The following is a 22586-nucleotide window of genomic DNA, read 5'->3' on the forward strand; positions in this document are numbered from 1 at the left end:
GCCAGGGATGGGGCAGCCACAGCTTCTCTGGGCACCCTGTGCCAGCGCCTCAGCACCCTCAAAGGGAAGAGCTTCCTCCTTACAACCAACCTGAACTTCCCCTGTTTTAGATAGAATCCATTGCCCCTTATCCAAATAAAAGGCAATCAGTCTAAATTTACCATATAAAAATTTAGCATATTAAAATCAGATGGTTTAGACCACTGAGGACCCTTCTCCTTTCTTCTGCAGTACCATGCATTTCATCATTCCCTTTTCCTCTAAGACATTATAAACATGCTTGACTACATCATACAACTGTATAATCAGCCATCTCTAAAAGACTTACCATGACCTTAACTCATGGACAACAGTGCTGGGCTGCTGCCCTTCCTGAACCCATCTATCTTAGCCACCCTGCTCTCTTATTTCCCCAGTACTTCTTCTTTGGTCTCTTTGGTGCACACAAATCGATCAGCTTCTTCTCTTGCTCTCTGCTTTTTGCTCTTGGGCACTCAGTCATTGAACAGAGAAAGGCTTTGGCTGGATGTCAGTGATCAGTGCAGTAATACCAAATAAAGCCCCAGGCTCTGACATCTCACCCGCTGCTTCTTCAGCCTCCTCCTCCCAGCTCTGTTCCTCCCCTCCAGTCAACAGCTACATACACATCTCTAATACCTCTAATACGTGCATCTCTGATACCTATTGGTATCCTGGTCTAATAAAGCATCTCAAAGCCATCACTAGCATGTTAATAACTACGCTACGGATGCAGAAAGCAAGAGACAAGGAATTAAATTCCTCTCCCTTTTCCTTTAAACCAGCAGCAGAGAAAGGCACAGAAAGGGCAGGACTCGCCCTCACCATTACAAACCACTAAGCCCAGCACCAGCCACAGGCAGAAGTAACCCCCCCCCCCCCCCAGTTGCTTCTTGATTTACTGAATACGTTTGGCATTGGATGCCCCGAAGCTTTGTCCTGCCCACACCAGGTCAGTTTGTCCCAGGAGGGTCACTCCTCCTCACATTCCCCACAGGAAGATATCTTCCCTTTCTTCCCCTTCTGCTTTCCAGGGCTCTCAGCCAGAGCTGTGCTCCTCTATTCCACAGGGCTTTATACCAGGAGTGCCTGGATCCTGCACTGACCTTCAGACCAACGTCCTTTCTCTTATCATCCCTGGAGACTGTAAATACATCTCCTCCGGAAAGCTGGCTGTTTTCTTGCAGGTATTTATAGCATTAACATTGCTCTTCCTCCTTCAGATTTCTGTCTGCTCTTGTCTGTGTCAAGAAACTAAACCCCTGGATACAGACCAAGGGAAAACCATGTCCTGTTTGCCAAAGCCTATTGGAGCGAGGGTTAACAGTGGGATCCATCAGATGCTGCCTCACTGCTTGGAAATACAGACATCTCCAAGGTTTTGCTGGTGCTTTTATCCTTCAGTAACTCCTGCAAAGCCCAACCCAGGGCAGATGTAACCTGAAAGTGGTTCCCTATGGGATGGGAACACTCCTGGGTGTCTCTCCCCTGGTCAGCTTCCCTAGGGAAAACCTGATCCATCTTGGCCAGTTTCTCATAATAGGTTTGCAAAGCCCTGCAGGCACCAGGGGACCACACACACAACCCCACCTAACAATGCTGATCCTGTATCTCGCCCTCCAAGCATCCCCCTGTACCCTGTCACTGAAGCATCCCTCCTCCAGGGCTCCCTCTTGCATCCTGACCACAGACCATCCCTACCTCTGAGCATCCCTCCTGGAATCCTGAATCCTGGGCCTCTCTCCTGAACCCCTCCCTCCAAGCAACCCTCCCCTCAGCATCCCTCCTGCATCTCTCCAAACATCTCTCCTGAATACCTCCCTCCAAGCCCACTTCTACATCCCAACCCCTGGGCATCCCTCTGAGTATCCCTCCCAAACATCCCTCCCTCTGAGCATCCGAGTTCCTGAGAACCCTGACTGCATCCTGACCCCCAAGCACTCCTCACTGCAACTCCTTCCTGCATCCCAGTCCCTGAGCATCCCCCCTGCATCCCAGCCACTGAGTATTCCTCCCTCTGAGCATTCCTCATGTACCCCTTCCCATGAGCATCCCCCCAGCATCCCAACCCCAAGCATTCCAAACCCCTAGCATCCCTCCTGCATCTCTTCCATTGAGCATCCCTCCCACATCTCTTCCATTGAGCATCCCTCCCTTTCAGCATGCCCTCTGCACCCCTGTTCCTGAGACTTCACTTCTGCAACTCCATGCCGAAGCATCCCTCCTGAACCCCTTTCCCTGAGCACCCTTTGTGCATCCTTCACCCCAAGCATCACTCCATCATCCAGATCCCTCAGCATCCTGACCCCTGAGCATCTCTCCCGCATCTCTTCCTCAAGCATCCCTCCCTTTGAGCATCCCTCCTGCACCCCTTTCCTAAAGACTTCTCTTCTTCATCTCTTCCCCTGAGCACCTCTCCTGTAACCCTCACCCTGATCATCCTTCCTGCACCCCTTTTCCCAAATGTCCCTCCTTCATCCCTTCTCCTGAGTACCCCTCTGGCATCCCGACCCCCAAACATTCCTCCTGCATCCTGATTCCTGAGCATCTCTCATGTATCCCTTCCCCTGCGCACCCCTCCTGCATCCCTCCAGTATCTCTTCGCTCTAGCACCCCTCCCTTTGAGCACCCCTCCTGCACCCCTTTCCCCAGAACTTCCCTCCCACACCCCTTTATCCAAGTACCCCGCCTTCATCCCTCACCCTGAGCATCATTCCAACGTCCTGACCCCTGAGCATCCCCCTGCATCTCTATCCTCGAGTATCACTCTCTTTGAGCACCCCTTCTGCACCCCTTTACCCAACTCTCTCTCCTACATCCCTCACCCTGAGCATCCCTTCAGCATCCCAAACCCCAAGCATCCCTCCTGTATCTCTTCCCTCGAGCATCCCTCCCTTTGAGAACCCCTTCCGAATCCCTTTCCCCAAGACTTCTGCATCCTGACCCTTGAGAATCCCTCCCGCACCCCTTTCCCCAAGTACCCCTCCTTCATCCCTCATCCTGAGCATCCCTCCAACATCCCAACCCCTGAGCATCCCTCCTGCGTCTCATCCCTCGAGCACCCCTCCCTTTGAGCACCCCTCCTGAATCCCTCACCCGAGCACCCCTCCTGCACCCCGTTACCCAACTGCCCTGCATCCCTCACCCTGAACATCCCTCCAGCATCCCGACCCCCGAGCATCCCTCCTGCATCTCCTCCCTCCCTCTGAGCATCCCTCCCGCACCCCTTTCCCCGTTACTTCTGCATCCCTCACCCTGAGCATCCCTCCCGCACCCCTTTACCAAGTACCCTCCTTCACCCCTCACCCCGCGCACCCCTCCCAAGCCCCCTTTGCCCCCCGTCCATTCCCGCAGCCGCTTCCCCCCCGCTCCGCGTTACCTGCGGCCGGGGCCGGTCCCGTCTCCTTGCGCCGTGTCCGGCTGCGAGCCGCAGTCCCGCGGGAAGCGCCGGGGCAGGGCCGAGCCCGCTGCGAACTACAAATCCCAGCGCGGCCGGGCCGGGCCGCCCTCCGCTTCCTCCTCCTTCTTCTCCTCCTCCTCCTCCTCCTCCTCCTCCTCCTTCTCCTCCCGCAGCGCCCGGCGAGCGGCGGGGCCGGCGGTTGCAGGGGCGAAGGTGGGTACCGGGAGGGAGGGAGGGATGGAGGAAGGGAAGGGGAGGGGAGCGCTGGGATCGACCCCCCCCCCCCCCCCGCCCCGTCCCCGAGATGGGGAAACTTGGGCACAGGGGAGGGAGGATGAAGGATGGGGGAGGACACGGACCGGCAGCGCTGCTGCTCCATGGAGGAGCTCAGTGGGATGCGGGAAGAACGGGTGATCCCGCACACAGTGGGGATTTGGGGGTGTTAATTTAGTGTTGTAAGCTGATTTAACGGTGTGAATGCCTGGCTGTGTAAGAAAAAGCCGATTTGTGGCTCAAGGTAGGGCTCAGCACCACTCTGCAAACTTTGTACATACCCCCCATTGCTTTCCATGAAATAACTCCAAAATTAAAGGATTTGCAGTGATTTAGCTAATCCAAGGCCTATATCCATACACAGGGAAGCCTCTGCATCTATGATTCTGTGTGCATAAGGTATACCCTATGGAGTGGTTAATTCTGGATGGTGCCTACCTTGTTAGTGGTAATTCCGAGTGGGTTTTGCCAGCATACAGCTGCATCCGTGCTGGCAATCGGCTGCCCTCTAATTGCAGGGGTGACCTGGAAGTGGAGGTGTCAGTGGGAACAGGGGTGGAAGCTGGATGGAGGAGCACAGCCCTGTGTGCACTGAGCAGGACGCAGGTGCTGATCTGCCACGTGTGCGCATGAAGTGGTCCAGGAAGGAAATAGAGCATCTGGAAGATACTCTAAGGGTGCCAAGTGGATGCTGGACAACCAGCCTTGCAGTGCCTAACGGGGCTGCAGGGAACCTGGAGAGGGGCTTGGGACAAGGGCCTGGAGGGCCAGGCCAAGGGGAATGGCTTGAACCTGCCCGAGGGGAGACTGAGATGAGCTCTTAGGCAGAAGCTCTTCCCTGTGAGGGTGCTGAGGCGCTGGCACAGGGTGCCCAGAGAAGCTGTGGCTGCCCCATCCCTGGCAGTGTTCAAGGCCAGGTTGGACACAGGGGCTTGGAGCAAGCTGCTCCAGTGGAAGGGGTCCCTGCCTGTGGCAGGGGTTGGAGCTGGATGAGCTTTAAGGTCCCTTCCAACACAAACCACTCTGGGATTCTATGCTAGGAAATGAGGAATCAGTGAAAGCCATTGCTGGGGCTGGTATTAAATTGGTTTCTTGGACTGTGCAAAGGGTTACATCAGCCTCTTGGAAGGAAAAGTGCTGCTCCTGCTGCCATGAGCCCCCAGTCGGGCTCCCTCCTGCAGTCTGTGCTGCCTGCACTGCAGCCCCTGACCCAGGGGTGCTGGAGATCACACCAGGAGAGCACTGAGCACCGCAGCACCTTGGCTTTTATCCTTCAAACCTCGCTGCAGCCGCATCTCTCTGGCTGTGCTCTGCCTCTCCCCCTCCATCTTGTGTTCTGCTGTTCTCCGCCGGTAGCAGTTAACCTTCAGTTCATTCTCCTCCTCCTCCGTGCACCGCTGCTTTCGTTCCTTTTCTCTCCCAAGGAACCTGACCTTTGGTTTATATCACTGCTTCTTCTTACTAACTAGACACCAGCTCTGTTTTCCTATCCCTGTCTCCCTACCCCCTTCCCTTAATGCTTAAATCCTGCAGAGAGCCGGATGCGCATCCTCTTGCATTCCCCTGCGTCCTTATGCAAGCAGCCCAGGAGATGCTCAAGGGCATCAAGGTGCAGGTTTGGGAAGGGATGAATACACGGCATTGAACCCACAATAAAGCAGGGATGTCAGGAAACTCCTGGTCGTGCTTTCCTATTGTTTGTGTGTTCCTGGCAGAGGAGTTTATGTGTGGAATGAAGCACTGTTAGAAGACTATAGATAGATAGATAGATAGATAGATAGATAGATAGATAGATAGATAGATAGATAGATAGATAGATAGATAGATAGATAGATAGAAAGAAAGAAAGAAAGGACTGGCAGCTAAGAAGCTCCTTTTCCAAGGTGGATACTCAGCGTGTCTATTACTGGGTATCACAGCCACTGGCAGATCGATCCCAATCCTGCCTTACAACCAGAAGGGAAGAATTGAGCCATTGTTTCCTGCCTTGTGCCTGCTGGGAATTGGAGTCCCTTCCTGGAGCTTGTCACCGGTGTCCCTTGTGCCGAGCGGCCTTTCCCCAACCGTGGCTGGCGTTTTCCAGAGGCACCGCAGCGATCCTGAAACAAAACCCAGCTGCTTCCACCCTTCCCAATGGTGTGTTTTGGGATGTATTGCTCCTGGCAGACATGCCACACTCTGCTTCACCCACTGAATTATAAGCCTCTAAGTGCTGTAGTAAGAGTTGATACACAATGAGGGTCCAAAATTAGATGGGTCCATCCTGTAGTGATGGGAAAACGTGGGTTTTCCTCTCTAATATTACTATAAATGAGCACATAGGGTGTAGAAACCATGTTATAAATGTTTAATTTACAGCTGAGGATGAGCTGAGCTAAGTAAGCGTGCATCAGAGATGCAAAGGGAGGGTAAGCCTGTCCTTGCAATGGATTATGTCCCAAATCCTTCCTTAAACTCAGTTCTCACTGGATGTCACTGGCTGCTGCTGGCTGGTAAGCAGCTAACTGGGTTTTTAATCTTTATTATCCCCTAAATACTGTTTCCTTTGTTTCTGCCCTCCTTTTGTTGTTCTTTTAGTAGTATTTTCCTTCTTTTAGTAGTATTTTCCTCCTGTCTCTTATGGGGTGATGTCTAGCCTTCAAACTACAGGCCCCATAACACAGTGGGGCACTAAGGCATAGCTGAGAGTCTGGATTTCCTCTGTGCAGTCATTCCCTGGATAAGGAATAAGGCACAAATCTGGTCTCTTAAGAGTCCCAGCAAGTGCTGAGGTTCTCAACTTCATGAGGTTTATTTGTCTCAGGGCTTGGGTGTTTCATAGAAATTGGAGGTTTTACCTCAAAATGTGGTTTTCAGTAAGATGTGGTGGAGCAAAGCGATGTGTAAGTAAGATGTGATGGGAGCCTGGGGCAAGCAGAATGAGCGCCTTTGATTGTGCTTGCCATTAACGCACTCTAATGAAGCAGACTGGGGCTCCATCCTGCAAGCCACCATTGCCTCCTGCTGAATCCCATTCGAAGTCCCCAGCTGCCGCCCAGGTGCCCAGACATGTCTCCTCGTCATACCTCCCTTTAGCTGCAATCAGTCCTGCCCCTCCCAATGCAGAGCTGCTTCCTATAATGCATTACCTGCTCTGTCTCTCGTAACTGATGGGGCTTTCACCAGCTCTCTTGGGCAGCACTCAGAAAGCCAAAGAGGTTTTTCATCTGGCTGCGCTTCCTGATGCTTTGCAGCAAGTCTCTGGCTTGCTTTTATTGCCACTCAGGCATCCTTCATTGTGCCAGCCTAAATAATTCATCTCCTTTTCTATGCTGTTTTATTTGCTCTGTGTGTGTTTCTGCAGTTCATTCTTACTCTTCAACTATTCCTTAACGTAGCTGCACACATTTCACTGTCTTAAATACAGGTTTCCCTAGCTTTGGTCATGAGGGACATTTTACAGATGGGCTATTGAAGGCTACACTATAAAGTTAACCAGTAGTGCAATACTGTATGTGTAAAATTAATACTAGGAGCAATGACTGTGTAAATGGCCACATACCATTACATCTGGCAGCAGAAGACCCTGTTGTCACAGCATCCATTAACTCGGATTTCAGGGGATGCTACAACCTTTAATGCCTTGATTGCTGCATGTCAAAGCATCAGAGGCCGTAAGCAGCCTGTGGGATGGACTTTGTGACCCCCAACAGGTCATCGTGGTCCACTCCTACCAAATTACACATCGTTGTTGCTCTGCTGCTCTGTGTGTACTCGATTTGATTCATGAGATGCTCTGAAAGACACTGGGGTCAGGCTGTTAACCCCATCCCAGGCGCTGCCTCTGAAATCATGGAATCATAGAAGGGTTTGGGTTGGAAAGGACCTTAAGATCATCCAGTTCCAACGCCCTGCCATGGGCAGGGATGCCTCACACTAGAGCGTGTCACCCAAAGCTCTGTCCAGCCTGGCTTTGAACTAGTATTAGCTTGATTTTGTTAACACAGTTTTCTCTGGTTCCTCAATGAGGCTGCTGAACAGAACAAGGCACAACACATCTCTCTGGTTCTTCATCAAATCCCTGTCTCAGGGTAGATTATTTGTAACGGGAATGATCTAAATTATCAAATTCTATCTGAAAAAGTAACCAGAAATACCCTGTGAAAACTTGTCCTTATAGATGTACGTCTCTGTGAAAACCATCTAAACATATTTATAACTTCACCGTTTCCATTACACTGCAGTTTTGGGGCTAAAAAGGGTAGACTACAGCCATACCCCTTTTCCAGAGTGTTAAGTAGGCAGTAATATATGAGCTATTTCTTAACGCTTTACTTAGGTTGGCAAATTGTGACTGATGCTTTTCTGGGGGGTGATTACTTGTATTCTTGTGGGGTTTTTCCAGGCTGGGCAAAACAGGCACTGAAACTGCATCTACAAAGATTTATTTATGAGTTAATTAAAGTGCTTTCCATAGAATCACAGAATCCCAGCCTGGTTTGGGTTGGAAGGGACCTTAAAGCTCATCCAGCTCCAACCCCTGCCGCGGGCAGGGACCCCTTCCACTGGAGCAGCTTGCTCCAAGCCCCTGTGTCCAACCTGGCCTTGAGCACTGCCAGGGATGGGGCAGCCACAGCTTCTCTGGGCACCCTGTGCCAGCGCCTCAGCACCCTCCCAGGGAAGAGCTTCTGCCTAAGAGCTCATCTCAGTCTCCCCTTGGGCAGGTTCAAGCCATTCCCCTTGCCCTGTCCCTACAGGCCCTTGTCCAAAGCCTCTCTCCAGGGGTCTCCCCAAAGCAGAGTAGGGTCATGGGGAGCTTCTCCTCACCCAACACCCCAAGTCCTTCTCCTCAGGCTGCTCCCTCTGGTCTCCCCCAGCCTGTGTTTGTGCTGGGATTGCCCCGACCCAGGGGCCAGACCTTGTCCTTGTTGAACTCCATGAGGTTCACATGGTCCCACCTCTCCAGCCTGTCCAGATCCTTCTGGATCCCATCCCTTCTCTTAAATGTTGTGAATGAGTAAGAGCGGAAATAAGTTAAATCAGAACTGTCAGTATGTGAAAACAGGTAGATTTTGTCTTTTTGCATGCACTTTTATACCTTCCTGCTATGTTTATAATGGGAGTTATCCCAGGTTCAAACCAATTATTTCCTCAACTAAACTCATAAGGTAAAAGGTTGTTACAGGAATGTTCTCTATGGATCTGATGAGGATGCTCCTGGGAGTAAAACCCAAGTTAAAATGCACAAGCCCTGGTCAGCTGAAATGCTCGGATGCTCAGGCAGCAGCTTCTGTTCTAGAGTCTGACTTCCAAAAAGTTCACCACTGCTGGTTTCTCTGTTTGCATCACCTGAAAATGACTTAAAAACATAGAATCGTAGAATAGTTAGGGTTGGAAAGGACCTCAAGATCATCCAGTTCCAACCCCCCTGCCATGGGCAGGGACACCTCACACTAAACCATCCCGCCCAAGGCTCTGTCCAACCCGGCCTTGAACACTGCCAGGGATGGAGCATTCACAATCTCCCTGGGCAACCCATTCCAGTGCCTCACCACCCTAACAGGAAAGAATTTCCTCCTTAGATCCAATCTAAACTTCCCCTGTTTAAGTTTTAACCCATCACCCCTTGTCCTGTCACTGCAGTCCCTGACGAAGAGTCCCTCCCCAGCATCCCTATAGGCCCCCTTCAGACACTGGAAGCTGCTCTGAGGTCTCCACGCAGCTTCTCTTCTCCAGGCCGAACACCCCCAACTTCCTCAGCCTGTCTTCATATCAACCACAGAGTTTTCCCCCATGATATTAAATACATCTGTTTTAAAAGGAAAAATGTATTTAAATGCAGTTCACTCTGAAAGCACAAAATAAATCCTGTGCTCTTTGGCCAGATTTCCTTCTTCAAGTCCCAGATTAAGGTCTCTGGCTCATCTAATGTGAACGAAGTTTAAGTGCTACTTGGGGAGCAGCTAGACAACAGGCTTTACTGTAATTCTCTGCTTCCAAGAACTGTAGCCCAGTTCGTACAACCTAATAAGATTGACTTTCCCCAGGTACTGTCAAGTATATTGGTCAATGCATTAAGGCCAGGTTGATGATCAGTCAGTAGACATACGCATGCTCATTTGTGCTGTGGTTTTGGGTTTTCAGAGGTTGCCAGACTATCAGGTTCCTCTTCACGCTGTGAAGCTACAAACCTGCAAGTAATGCAAGAATAAAGGGATGAATTAGGCAAAGCAGATGATGAACTTGTCCTGTGTTGATCCCGCTTCATGAACGAGAGCTGGGGAATAGTTATCCTGTGGCTTTATCCATAGGCCAGATGTTTGCACCATTACGTGTGTGACGCTTAATCCAGTGTGGGGGCAGTTGGGAGGTCTGAAAGAAAGGGAAGCTGGTGCCCTGGGAGGCTGGAATCCAGCCTGTGGGGGTCTATAGGCTGCAAAACAGCCCTAAGCAGAATAGGCTGATCAGGGCACGTGTGTGAGCAGCATTCAGAAGTGGGAGAGGAGTAGAGCCCACACAGGGAAGGAGTAACACCATGTCTGCCAAGCTCTGTGCTACTGCACCCACAGCAATTCCAATGCCAGAGCCAAAGTTTGGCTGAATGTCTGATGCTGTTGCTGGCAGCATAGATGTGGTCTTCAGCTTTGCCCAGGGAGGTTGTGAGTGCTCCATCCCTGGCAGCGTTCAAGGCCAGGTTGGATGAAGCCTTGTGTGGGATGGTTTAGTGTGAGGTGTCCCTGTCCATGGCAGGGGGGTTGGAACTGGATGATCTTGAGGTCCTTTCCAACCCTAGCTGTTCTATGATTCTATGATTCAAACAGTTCATGTTACTGCCATGTTTTGTTGGAAGCCTCCCTTTTGAGACTGCTGATAAAGAAGGCAGTTGCAAGGTATTTTCTTGTTCTACTTCCCAGCCTACTCACTGGTAGAGCAGCGTGAGCAGCTGGAAAGTCCTTGACTTAGTGTAAACACTGCTCAGCAGCAACTAAACCATCATAGAATCATAGGATATGTTGGGTTGGAAGGGATTCTTCAGTGTGTTATCAATGTTATCTTCATCCTAAATCCAAAACACAGCACTCTACCAGCTACTAGGAAGGAAATTAACTCTATCTAAGCTGAAACCAGGACAACCGGATTGAGATGTCTGCCTCTTATCCAAGTTGTATTGCCAGTGAGTCTTTGGATCAGAATGCACTTATAGAATCACAGAATAGTTTGGATTGGAAAGGACCTTAAGCTCATCCAGCTCCAACCCCCGTGCCATGGGCAGGGACACCTCACACTAAACCATGGCACCCAAGGCTCTGTCCAACCCAGCCTTGAACACTGCCAGGGATGGAGCACTCACAACCTCCCTGGGCAACCCATTCCAGTGCCTCACCATCCTCACAGTAAAGAACTTCCTCCTTATATCCAATCTAAACTTCCCCTGTTTAAGTTTTAACCCATTACCCCTTGTCCTGTCACTACAGTCCCTAATGAAGAGTCTCTCCCCATCATCCTTATAGGCCCCCTAAACAGGGAGGATGTTGAGCCTGAAGTGAAAATCTTTGGACCATCCAGTGGGCTTTAGGTTGTGACTCTTGATGAGAGAACGTCCCTTCACTCTGCCAAGTGAAGGCTGTCATGTACATACGGAGAGTAACATCTCACTCTGCATCTGGCTAAGAGAGCATGAGAAACCTACTCCCATGGTGTCGATAAGCAGGCTTGGGCTCCCGAATCTGAAAACACGAGCTATGAAGAAAGAACAGAATCATTTGGGTTGTTTAGTCTAAAACAGCCTGAGGGGTAGCAGAGATGCGAAGCGATGAACATGGCCCTTGGGGTCATTGGCAGGCCTGCTCCTACAGGCTGTGTTATTTGGAGGGGCATTTAGGCAATGCTTTTGTTGGATGCAACTTGGATAAAAGAGTAAAATCCATTTTAAGTTGGTTTTGTGAATGTCAGATCGTGCTTGTAGCAGTGCTTTAACAGACATATTGCAAGCCCCTAGGGGAAAAAATACACACAGCCACTTGTACAACAGAATTAGACACGTTGAAGCCTCTGTGTGATCTGTTTTAAACAGCAGCTTGTTCTAAATTGGGTAGAAGTCTTCCAGAATGGGAAGTACATGGAGATGACAGTGCTAAAGGGAGTTTAGTGCTGGAACAAATAGCTTTTTGTAGGGTATATTTGGCTGAGGTTAGTCACAAGGATGGTCTTTGGTCATGGGCGTAGATGGGGTGTTGTGTTGGTCTATGAATGCATCTTTATTTGCCGGTTCTGTTGGATATGTGGGACTAAGGGATACACAGGCAAAGCACCCAGTGGATTTAGAGATCTGCTTCTTTCCAGTAATTACTGTGCAGTGAGATAGACACTGTGTGCTAAGGGCTAAAGTGGACTAAAGAACAGAGTGGAATGTTAGTCTTAAACTAGAAGTGAAGTACAGATTCTCCTTTGATCTATCCATTAGCTGCCCTAGGTTGGGCAAGTTCTTCAGAGCAAAATGTTCTTGCTATCTAGATATATATTCATTTTAGGGTGCCATTAACACTATTATGTGGGGTTAGCAGCCACAAAAGAATTGATATTCCAGAACAAGATGCCATTCTTCCTATCTCTGTTTTGCTGTGCCTCCAGAGCTGATAATAGCGTTGTAGTGTCTATGATTATTCCATGACTAGTTAGGAAAATGCCCTCACTTAAGTTTAATTTTAAGGGAGCTGTCTGGCTGCTTTCTGTTGAATGAGCATAGTTGGTATTAGCAAGAGCCTCTGAAAGCAAACTGTAATGGGTTTCCTGCTGATAAAGTCAATAATAAAAGTGGGAATGAACTGATTGATTTGGATTCATCAGACAAGGAAAACCAGATTTGCAGGTTCTGAGCTAGCAGGAATGAGGCAGCTGAGTTGATCTGCAATGGAAGGGGCTACTTTGCTACTTCCTCTTCCCTTGCACCAGCCCTGGTATTCATCTGATTCCAAGATCATAGAATCACAAAATACTGGGTTGGAAGGGACCTCAAGGATCATCTGGTCCAACCTTTCTAGGTAAAGCATGACCTAGACACAATGGCCCAGCACCCTGTCCAGCCCAGTCTTCAGATGTAGCAGAAGCATATTCTGAATAGAAAATGATGGGGTTTTCTCCTTGAACTGGCTCACTGTGGGATCAGATGAGTGCCAGAGCTGGCATGAGGGGAGAGGAAGGTATAGTGGAGGGCGAAGGGAGGAATGTCCCTTCCAGAGGCAGTGATGCTTCACTGCACCATAAAATCACATCCTCCATTCGTCTCAGCTGACTGCAGAGGAGCTGCGTGGAAACTGCATCAGCTGAGACATGGCCCAGATTAATTAGGAGATGTTTCCAAAGGTAAAACACATTGCAAAGAGAAAGCCTGGTGGGTTTCCTGCTGAATGGAATGCTCTAAGCTTGTGCTTAGAGCAGCACTGCTTGCTGGCCAACTGCACTCAAGTGTGTGTCAGGGGATTCTGCTACAACAGCTTTGTTGCTTTAGTTGTATCTTCAAATGCCACAGAAGATGTTGGGATGTGTCCAGTTTGTGTCCTGTCTTTTTTCTGCCCCTCTAAACTCTGTGTTCATGAGGGAAATGGGATCGGGTGAGCCCAGAATGCAACTCTTGCTTTGAAGTCAGTTGTTCAGCTGCAGGCATCCATGGGAGAGATTGCACTTTCAGCGTGATTGTAAAGCTTTGGAAGACTCATGATTTCTGGCATTAAACTGAACTAAACAAAGTCCTGTTTAAGTCTGTTGGGAGAAAAAACATCCTTATGCTTGTTCTGAAGATACAACCTCCAAAAGTAATCCCCACTTCTAATTCCTATGATGAATCATTGCCATGTAGTTTACCCTTCTATATTTAGGACTCTATCTCTGTAGTTTAACCTTTCAAAGAGATAAACAACTGAATGTGTGGTGTTGGATTCTTTCTTATGTTGTTTTTTAGAATCAGTCCCAACATCGTGACTTTGCCATCATGTCAGAACCCATCACGCTCAATGTTGGAGGAAAACTCTACACCACCTCCCTGTCCACCCTGACGAGCTTCCCAGACTCCATGCTGGGGGCCATGTTTAGTGGGAAGATCCCAACCAAGAAGGACAGCCAAGGCAACTGCTTTATTGACAGAGATGGCAAAATCTTCCGCTACATCCTGAACTTCTTAAGAACTTCTCACCTGGACCTTCCCGAAGACTTCCAGGAAATGGGTTTGCTCCGAAGGGAAGTCGATTTTTATCAAATCCAGCCCCTGATTGAAGCCTTGCAAGAGAAGGAGGTGGAGCTTTCTAAAGCAGAGAAAAACGCCATGCTCAACATCAGCCTCGATCAGAAGACCCAGACCGTTCACTTCACCGTCCGAGAAGCACCCCAGATCTACAGCCTGTCTTCCTCCAACATGGAAGTGTTCAGTGCTCATATCTTCTCCACGTCATGCCTGTTCCTGAAGCTCCTCGGTTCCAAACTTTACTATTGCTTCAATGGAAACCTCTCGTCGATATCCAGCTACTTGCAGGACCCCAACCATTTGACCTTAGATTGGGTGGCAAGTGTGGAAGGCCTTCCCGAAGAGGAATACACCAGGCAGAACTTAAAGAGACTCTGGGTGGTGCCAGATAATAAGCAAATCAATAGTTTCCAAGTATTTGTGGAAGAAGTGCTAAAAATAGCCATGAGCGATGGTTTCTGCATAGATTCTTCTCATCCACATACTTCAGACTTCATGAATAATAAGATTATTCGCCTAATTCGGTACAAGTAGGAATGGCTGGTTTATGATGGTGCCAGCATGGAGATAACACGGGTTAAGTGGTTCCCTTTAAAACACACAACCTAATTCAGAATCATGCTTATCTGGATTAAGAGTCACTAACAGGGAGATGATTTTCCTTTAATGTAATTACCAATGCGACCTTTCAGATGATGTCCATGTTCTACACAGAAGGAATATTGTCTAGCGCCTGAATTAAGGACTGGCTTTGCCTCCACCTCTTTGTACCTGTTGTAGAATTGTGGGAAAATCACTCAACTTCTGTCTTTCCTACGTTTTCCAGTTGGGAAAGGGGAGTGATCCTTAACCGCTATTGCAAGGGGATGTGAGGGTTCACTAACCACGGTTTGGCATGTATCTGTACAACAGATGGCAGGGAAAGATGCCATGGAGCTGCAGCGCAACAGGGAGCCATGGGAGCACTTTTCCATGTCATGGCCATATCACCCATGCAGAGCATCCAAGAAGCTTGGTTGGATCCACAGAGGAGAAGCCACATGCTTCTCATGCAGCACTCAATAAAGCACTCATGCAGCACTCAATAAAGCTGTAAAGGATGGTGCAGACTCGAGTAAGGGACCCTGTCTCTTTGGGTTCAACAAAGGATTTCTGTCGCCATGTGAAGATGGCTTGGGGTTTTTCTGAACCATATGAGGAAGCCCCTGTTTAAATGATGTGCCTGGCATGGGGAATGACCAAGAAAGCCTGAGAGAATGGCCTTCTTACAAACAGAGAACATTGTGGCTCATGGGGAAATCTGAACTTTGGATGCTCTTAAACCTTTACTTCCACATTCCAAAGGCATCCAAGACAACCAGTCCTTTTCTTTCTCTTACAATGTTAATGTTCGTCTGCAGGATGCTGCTGAAACTCTGTAGTAGAGATAGATTTGGGAGCAGAGCCCCACAGATATCTTCTAAGCATTCGAGCCTCTTCTTTGGGCACAACTCCCATCCCCTGGAGTGCATGGGATGCTGTCTGGGAAAGATGGATTCCATCTGAAAAGACAACATTCCTATCAAACATTCCTATCACAAAACCAGAGGCTCTCTTTTCCTGTCCTGGTACACTGAGCCATTTCTTTTACATCGCTGTGAAATGGTCAGGTCACTGAGCCCACATTTTACCTGCTTGCCTGAGGGTTGGAGGTAAGGCAGTGAGAAACCAGAGGTTGATGACAATGGTCGAGTTCTTTCCTCCACACCCAGCCTGTGCTATAATGAAGATCATAATCTCTTAGCTGCATGCTAGTTCTAAACATCATTTGCACCACATTCAAGGTGGTTCACCCTTAGCTAATTATGTTTAGAAGTATCTTAGCTGTCTTTCCCTAACCAGGTTGCTATGTGTGCATGAGAGACCCTCTGGAACATTTCCCATTATCTCTAATAAGATAGAAGGGAAAATGGAATAACCAAGTTTTGCATTTAGAAGCTTTATTGCTTCCAAAAGTTCTTAGCTCAGGGCTGCAAAGCTCAGTGTTGCTCATGTCCTTGTTTCCCAAAGTAACTCTCCTGTCATTACATCAAGCTGACCTGCGAACAAGCATAAAGAAGCTTTTTGTTACTGGTGTAAGAAAAACAGTGAGCTAAAGCTATTTTTACTGTCCCAAGCTGTATCTGCAGGAGGAACAAAGGATGGTGATGGTAAAAATGCCCATGCTGCAGCTATTGGCAGCCTGTTACAAACCACTGCCCATATCTGACTTGGTGCTAAACCGGCGTGATTTACATGGGACCATGTTATTAGGAAGCACTGCCTGGGCTTCAAGCCCTCAGAACCATTAAACCTGGCAACTTTGGAGGCTTTTAAACAGGATTTTGGGGCCAAATTCCAGCCTGAGTCACTCTATTCTTCTAGATTTAGTTGCATTAGGAAGAGCTCCATTTTCCATATCCATCCTGAACTATAAAGTGGGAGTAATCTGTTCCAGGGGTTGCTGCCTGCCGCTGACAAAGTAAAGTGACTCCTGTGCGAATCTTGTTTCTGACATGAGTCAGTTGGATGTTCACAGTGATGATCTATAATAGTAATAATAGTATGATCTGTAAGGTTCCATACGTGAACCCTTCTTCATTAAATCTAGGCCTTGCAACAGATATGCCTCTGCTGAATTTATCCCACAGAGCTTTTGGGGACTATTAACAGCATTTCTTTTTAACCTATGCCCTTGGGAGTCGATCCCCTGATCTGTAACAGGAGTTCTTGTATGTCAGGACTGAAATACTACCTATCTGTAGTCGTTTATTTCCTGTCAGCTTGACTTTATCCAAAGGTAAGAGCAGTTGGCTTAAATCTCATTGGAAGGGGGGAAAGTCTGTCCTCCCCTCTTTAGAACCCCGAATCAGTACTGCCCCATTCTGCTTCAGCAAAATAAGACAGTTGAAGCATTACTGCATTTTCCAGTCAAAGGCAAGTAAGAGGAGTCCATAAAAACACTGTGCATAGCTTAATCTAGAGCATTTACTCCTCACTTTTGCACCCACACTCTTTTCTTCTCTTTGGGTGGTAGCAGCACCCTCACTAAAAGCAGTTATACAGCTCCTTTAAAGAGAGCTGCAATCTGGCCTAGACAGTAACTGGGGTAATTCTATGACATGGACATAAGGGTTTCAATCCCCACAGGATAAGAAGAGAACTGAACCCAGGTTTACTCCTGGAGTGCTTTAACCCGTCATTCTATTATTGTTAATACACAGAGAGATGCAAAATCTCTCTCTTCTGCATACAGAGAGGTGCAAAATTCCCAGCCACTATAAAGACAGGAGCGAAGAGAGGCTTTGGGAGGAATCCGAAAACTTGAGATACCTCTAAATTGCAAAGCAGAACAAACATCTTTAAGCATGACTATTTATAATGCCACAGTTTTTCTGCTTGATAATTGAGTACATGAAATAAGCAGCGAGTGAATCACTTGCAATTGCAGTCAAACATATGTTACACAAACACGGTTGCTATTTCAAACTACATGCTAGGCTAAAATTGTAGCTGCTCCCTAATTTTGCAGTCTGTGAGTTACGTTATAATGGCTGTTTATAGGAATGTTCCCTCTCCAAGGTATTTGTTGGCTTTTCATCTACATAGCTGCCTCTTGTTTACCTTCTTTTCTGGAGCTCTAGAGGTGTAGGTGGTTAAAGCAGCCAGTTCCAATCCCCTGCCATGGGCAGGGACACCTTCCATTGGAGCAGCTTGTTCCAAGTCCCTGCGTCCAACCTGGCCATGAGCACTGCCAGGGATGGGGCAGCCACAGCTTCTCTGGGCACCCTGTGCCAGCGCCTCAGCACCCTCACAGGGAAGAGCTTCTGCCTTATCTCTAACCTGAACTTCCCCTGTTTCAGTTTGAACCCATCACCCCTTGTCCTATCACTGCAGTCCCTAACAAAGAGTCCCTCCCCAGCATCATTATAGACCCCCTTCAGACACTGGAAGCTGCTCTGAGGTCCCCACGCAGCCTTCTCTTCTCCAGGCTGAACAGCCCCAACTTTCTCAGCCTGTCTCCATACGGGAGCTGCTCCAGCCCCTGATCATCCTCGTGGCCTCCTCTGGATTTGTTCCAACAGCTCCATGTCCTTCTTATGTTGGGACCACCAGAACTATAGTGCAGTTCTCCAAGTAGCTTGCTTTTGTTTACCACTGGTGATTCTTCTTCTCATGAGTTTTCCTGAATCAAAGAGAACATGCACAAAGCCATATCTAGTGCAGCACTACGCCATCACTAGTCATGGAAAGCATTTGTTTGGCATTTATTAGCAGAAACATAGAATCATAGAATGGTTTGGATTGGAAAGGACCTTAAGCTCATTCAGTTCCAAACCCCCTGCCATGGGCAGGGACACCTCACACTGAACCATGGCACCCAAGGCTCTGTCCAGCCTGGCCTTAAACACTGCCAGGGATGGAGCATTCACAACTTCCTTGGGCAACCCATTCCAGAGCCTCACCACCCTAACAGGAAAGAACTTCCTCCTTAGATCCAATCTAAACTTCCATTTCACTGTTGAGAGGAATATTGCCTCTCAGAACAAACTGAATGTTTTCCTATAGGGGTCAGAGAATCAGGAAAGGATCTAGTGAGGTTTTTTTCCCTTAAAGTTTGAAGCTGTTCCATATCTTGGTGCGTAACTCCTGTTCTGATCCTGCCATATGTCCTTAACATCTCCCTCGACACCTTTGTGTACAAAATGAGGCTAAGTCCTGCACTTTGTATTTAAATGGCCTAGATGCTGAGAGAGCAACTGAATAGAGGGACCAGTAGTGCTAGAGCAGAAAAGCAGCAATTGGGGGAGGATATAAACTACTTACAAGCTGTAGTCTAATGGCATTTTGGATATGGGCATATGCATAGCACAGTGGGATTTCTTATATGATAACAAGATTATTGTGAAGCATCCTAGTGGAGTCCAGGAAGAATTCTCTTTGTGTTTTTAGGCTTGATCACTCTTAAATATCAAACAATGTCCAGTTATAGTGAAGGAACTAAAACCATACGTAAATATTAAGACATCTTTGGTTTGTGTCGTTCTTAAGGGTTGGAGGGAGGAGTGTTCGTTGCTGCGGGTGATGGTAGGGAAATAACAGAGATAGGTTAAAAAGTTACGCCTGAAAGAGTTCACATTAAGAAGAAACCCAGGATTTAGAAGGGGAGAATAAATAAACTTGATGTGTTCAGGAATAAACCCAGCAAGATAACAACAGAGACAACGATTTTGCTACCGAAAGAGGCTGCAATTAGAACGACTCACTGGTCCTTTCCAATTTTAATCTCCTATTAGGCACCTTAAATATTGGTCATGCCAAGAGTTATGCTAATACCTTGTCAGGAGCAGACAGCATTGCTTCGATTTGCATGTGCTTTAAAACACCAAACATATGTGCTGCTGTAGTTACCGTATTGTAACTTGGGTTGCTGGGTATAAATTGCTGCTTGAGTTCGCTGGCAGTAAATACCTGCAATCAGATCTATTCTAGGGCAGGCTGGTGGGGTCCATACATAACATTGACAGGAGTGGTAAATACTGCCTTCAAACATAAGACTATGGAAAATAAATCATAGAATCATAGAATGGTTTCGGTTGGAAAGCACCTTAAGATCACCCAGTTCCAATCCCCCTGCCATGGGCAGGGACACCTCACACTAAACCATCCCACCCAAGGCTTCATCCAACCTGGCCTTGAACACTCCCAGGGATGGAGCACTCACAACCTCCCTGGGCAACCGATTCCAGTGTCTCACCAACGTAACAGGAAAGAATTTCCTCCTTATATCCAGTCTAAACTTCCCCTATTTCAGTTTTAACCCATCACCCCTTGTCCTGTCACTACAGTCCCTGATGAAGAGTCCCTCCCCAGCATCCCTATAGGCCCCCTTCAGACACTGGAAGCTGCTCTGAGGTCTCCACGCAGCTTCTCTTCTCCAGGCTGAACAGCCCCAACTTCCTCAGCCTGTCTCCATACGGGAGGTGCTCCAGCCCCTGATCATCCTCGTGGCCTCCTCTGGACTTGTTCCAACAGTTCCATGTCCTTTTTATGTTGAAGACACCAGAACTGATACTTCACAGATAAACAGAGAAGTTAAGAAGAAGGCTCCTCTGAGGAGTTTCATTTTCACCCTGTCCCTTTGAATCTGGTGTCACTGCTCAGAATTCCAGTGTATTTGGAAGCATTTGGCTGCATTCTGTGATGGCGCCTGCATCCACGCACTGATGGACACAAACATGCCTGTCTGAAGAGTGCCAAGAGATGGGGTTTATTTGCACAGAGAGCTTGTAGAGCTCTCACATTTAAAATCTGGTTGCATTTCTCTGCCTGGAACTCATTTGTGAACTGATTACTGATGTGTATTTGAGAAGACAGTCCATAAAATGTGAATGAAGCAGGAGATGCTTTGTCTGATGTACGTTTCTTGAGGGGAAAAAAGCATGCAGTGATACCTGCTCAATCTGTAGGGTTTCCCCTCTCTAGGGATTTCACATCCTGCAGTGCTTACCCGGACATCTCCATGGCTGAGAACCGCAGGAAGCTCCCCAAAAATCAGCGCAGTTGTAGAAGACTTGGATGAACCGGTCTTCCTCAGTAATCAACCCCATTTAAAATGCATTAGCTCATTTATGTTTCAAACACTTACAGAGGATTCATTCCTCCAACGAAAACCCCTCTAAAACCCTAAAGCTTTACCACTGTTTAGCTTGTCTGTAGTCCCCAGGATGGAACAAGCCGCAATGTGTTGCTGTGCAGGAGAAAATCAGTTTAATACATTATCTAGATGACTTCATGCAGCCCCTACAAGGTGCAGTCCCAAGACAGATGAAGGTTTGCTGTAAGGAAGCAAAAAGGCATCAGCTTTGCACGCATGCACCCTCCAGGCTGGTGGTTTCTTACAGGTATTAAAAACTGAGCTCGTTCCTCTGGAAGAGCACTTGATGCCTGGAAGCTGACTCAGTCCCCGGTGGCACTGGTTGGAGATGGTACTTCCCTGGAGCAGAACTAAGCTGAATCTGAAGTGGCTTCTGCCCGACGCCAGCACCTCAGCACCCTCACAGTAAAGAGTTTCTTCCTTACCTCCAACCTGAACTTCCCCTGTTTCAGTTTGAACCCATCACCCCTTGTCCTGTCACTGCAGTCCCTGATGAAGAGTCCCTCTCCAGCATCCAGGAGAATCAGCAGGGTTAAGCCCATGCCGCTGGCGAGGGGCATGGTGGGCTTCCCAGCACCCTGCCCAACATTGCAGAGGGGATGCAAAGGAGCATCCAGAGGGAGATCCTAAAAGATTACCCAGATCCAGGGTGAGGCAGAGCCCTCCACCTCTTTAACCACATCCCAAGGACAAGGGAGTCTGCTGGAGGAAGCAGTGGCTGAAGTCGAGCCCTGTAGGAACAGCAGTAGTGAATACAGAGGAGCATGAAGAGATGGGGTTGGGGCATACACTCAGGTGATGCCAACCCCGTGTGAGACCAGCAGTGGTGAACATGGAACTGGCACCACACCTCACTGAGACGCTGCCACCAGGAGCAGCCCAAGCCCAGGCTGCTGCAAGCACAGCCCCACAGCAGCCTCACACCGTGCAACCCAGTTCCACAGCATCCAGACCCCACACAATACAACTCCGTAGCTGGTCCCACAGCCACCCAACCCCACATAGCACAGGCCTACCACCACCCAGCCTTGTATCATGCGAGCTCAACAGCACCCACTTCTATAGCTGGTCCCATAATACCTAACCCTATACACATAGGCCCTACATCACCCAACCCCACACCACTCAACACATCACCCAGGCCCCACACCATCCAACTCCATAGCTGGTTCTGATAGTGAATTAAATTAGTATTTCTCTGTATAATTGATACCAAATTAAATCAGTGTTTCACTGAATGTAGAGATTTAGCCATAGGCAGGGCTACAGGGACTCTTGAACTCATATTGCACTGTGTACAGAGGCTATAGGGGTTCTCAAGGTAAGGAAGGCTGCAACAAGAGGACCAGATGTCCTCTCTCAAACCAGTGCAGGTTACGCCTGTTGATAAGGCTTGAGGAAATAGGTAAAGGGCTGCAAAACAAAATAACTGTGGAGCCTGTCAGGGTCGTAAACGAGACCAAACAAGAACATGGAGTTAATGGAAAGACTAAACACATTCCAGTGTCCTTAACTAACAGATTCCCATAGAAGGGTAAACTGAGCTGGGGTATTTCTCCCCAAAAGAGAGGTTCTCTCCTTATTGAGAGGTTGTGGTGGTTTCTCCACCACATACTATCCCATCCTATCCCATCTCATCTCATCCCATCCCATCCTATCCCATCTCGTTCCATCCCATCCCATCCCATCCCATCCCATGTGGTGGTTTCTCCACCACGAGCCCCAGAGACCAGCCCTCAAAATTCACAGTTTGTGTATGACGGCCTCATCTACCCAAATGACCATATGGATAACGGGAATTGGGTGGGCGCTTCATGGAATTGTAGTGAAGATGTGCCTAAGGAAGAGAGATGAGCTGTGAACTGTCTCTTCTCCGGGTGTGTGAGATGATGCCCCATGCACCCGGTGCCATACTGAAGTCGCGTCAGTTTCTAACCTGTCATTCTGGTTGGAGAGGTTATGTCTCGGGTTTCGGTGACGGTTCCATACCGGGTCCCACACCA

The 22586-nt window shown here is 48.4% G+C and overlaps 2 protein-coding genes across 2 annotated transcripts in view; one reads left to right on the forward strand and one right to left on the reverse strand.

The window, feature by feature from the left end:
* Positions 1–3554, reverse strand: part of USP35 (ubiquitin specific peptidase 35) — a 29437-nt gene extending 25883 nt beyond the window's left edge. Inside the window, exon 1 of the mRNA XM_065678860.1 lies at positions 3398–3554. The gene's annotated coding sequence lies outside the window, so the exon portion shown is untranslated. The remainder of the gene's footprint in view (positions 1–3397) is intronic.
* On the forward strand, positions 3537–18951 carry KCTD21 (potassium channel tetramerization domain containing 21). Its single transcript, XM_065678861.1, has 2 exons — positions 3537–3631; positions 13629–18951. The coding sequence occupies exon 2, from the start codon at positions 13659–13661 to the stop codon at positions 14439–14441; it is 783 nt and encodes a 260-aa protein (XP_065534933.1). The 5' UTR covers positions 3537–3631; positions 13629–13658; the 3' UTR covers positions 14442–18951.
* Positions 18952–22586: the final 3635 nt, after the last annotated feature.

This window comes from Lathamus discolor, chromosome 4, assembly GCF_037157495.1.
Source record: "Lathamus discolor isolate bLatDis1 chromosome 4, bLatDis1.hap1, whole genome shotgun sequence".
Taxonomy (NCBI): Eukaryota; Metazoa; Chordata; class Aves; order Psittaciformes; family Psittacidae; genus Lathamus; species Lathamus discolor.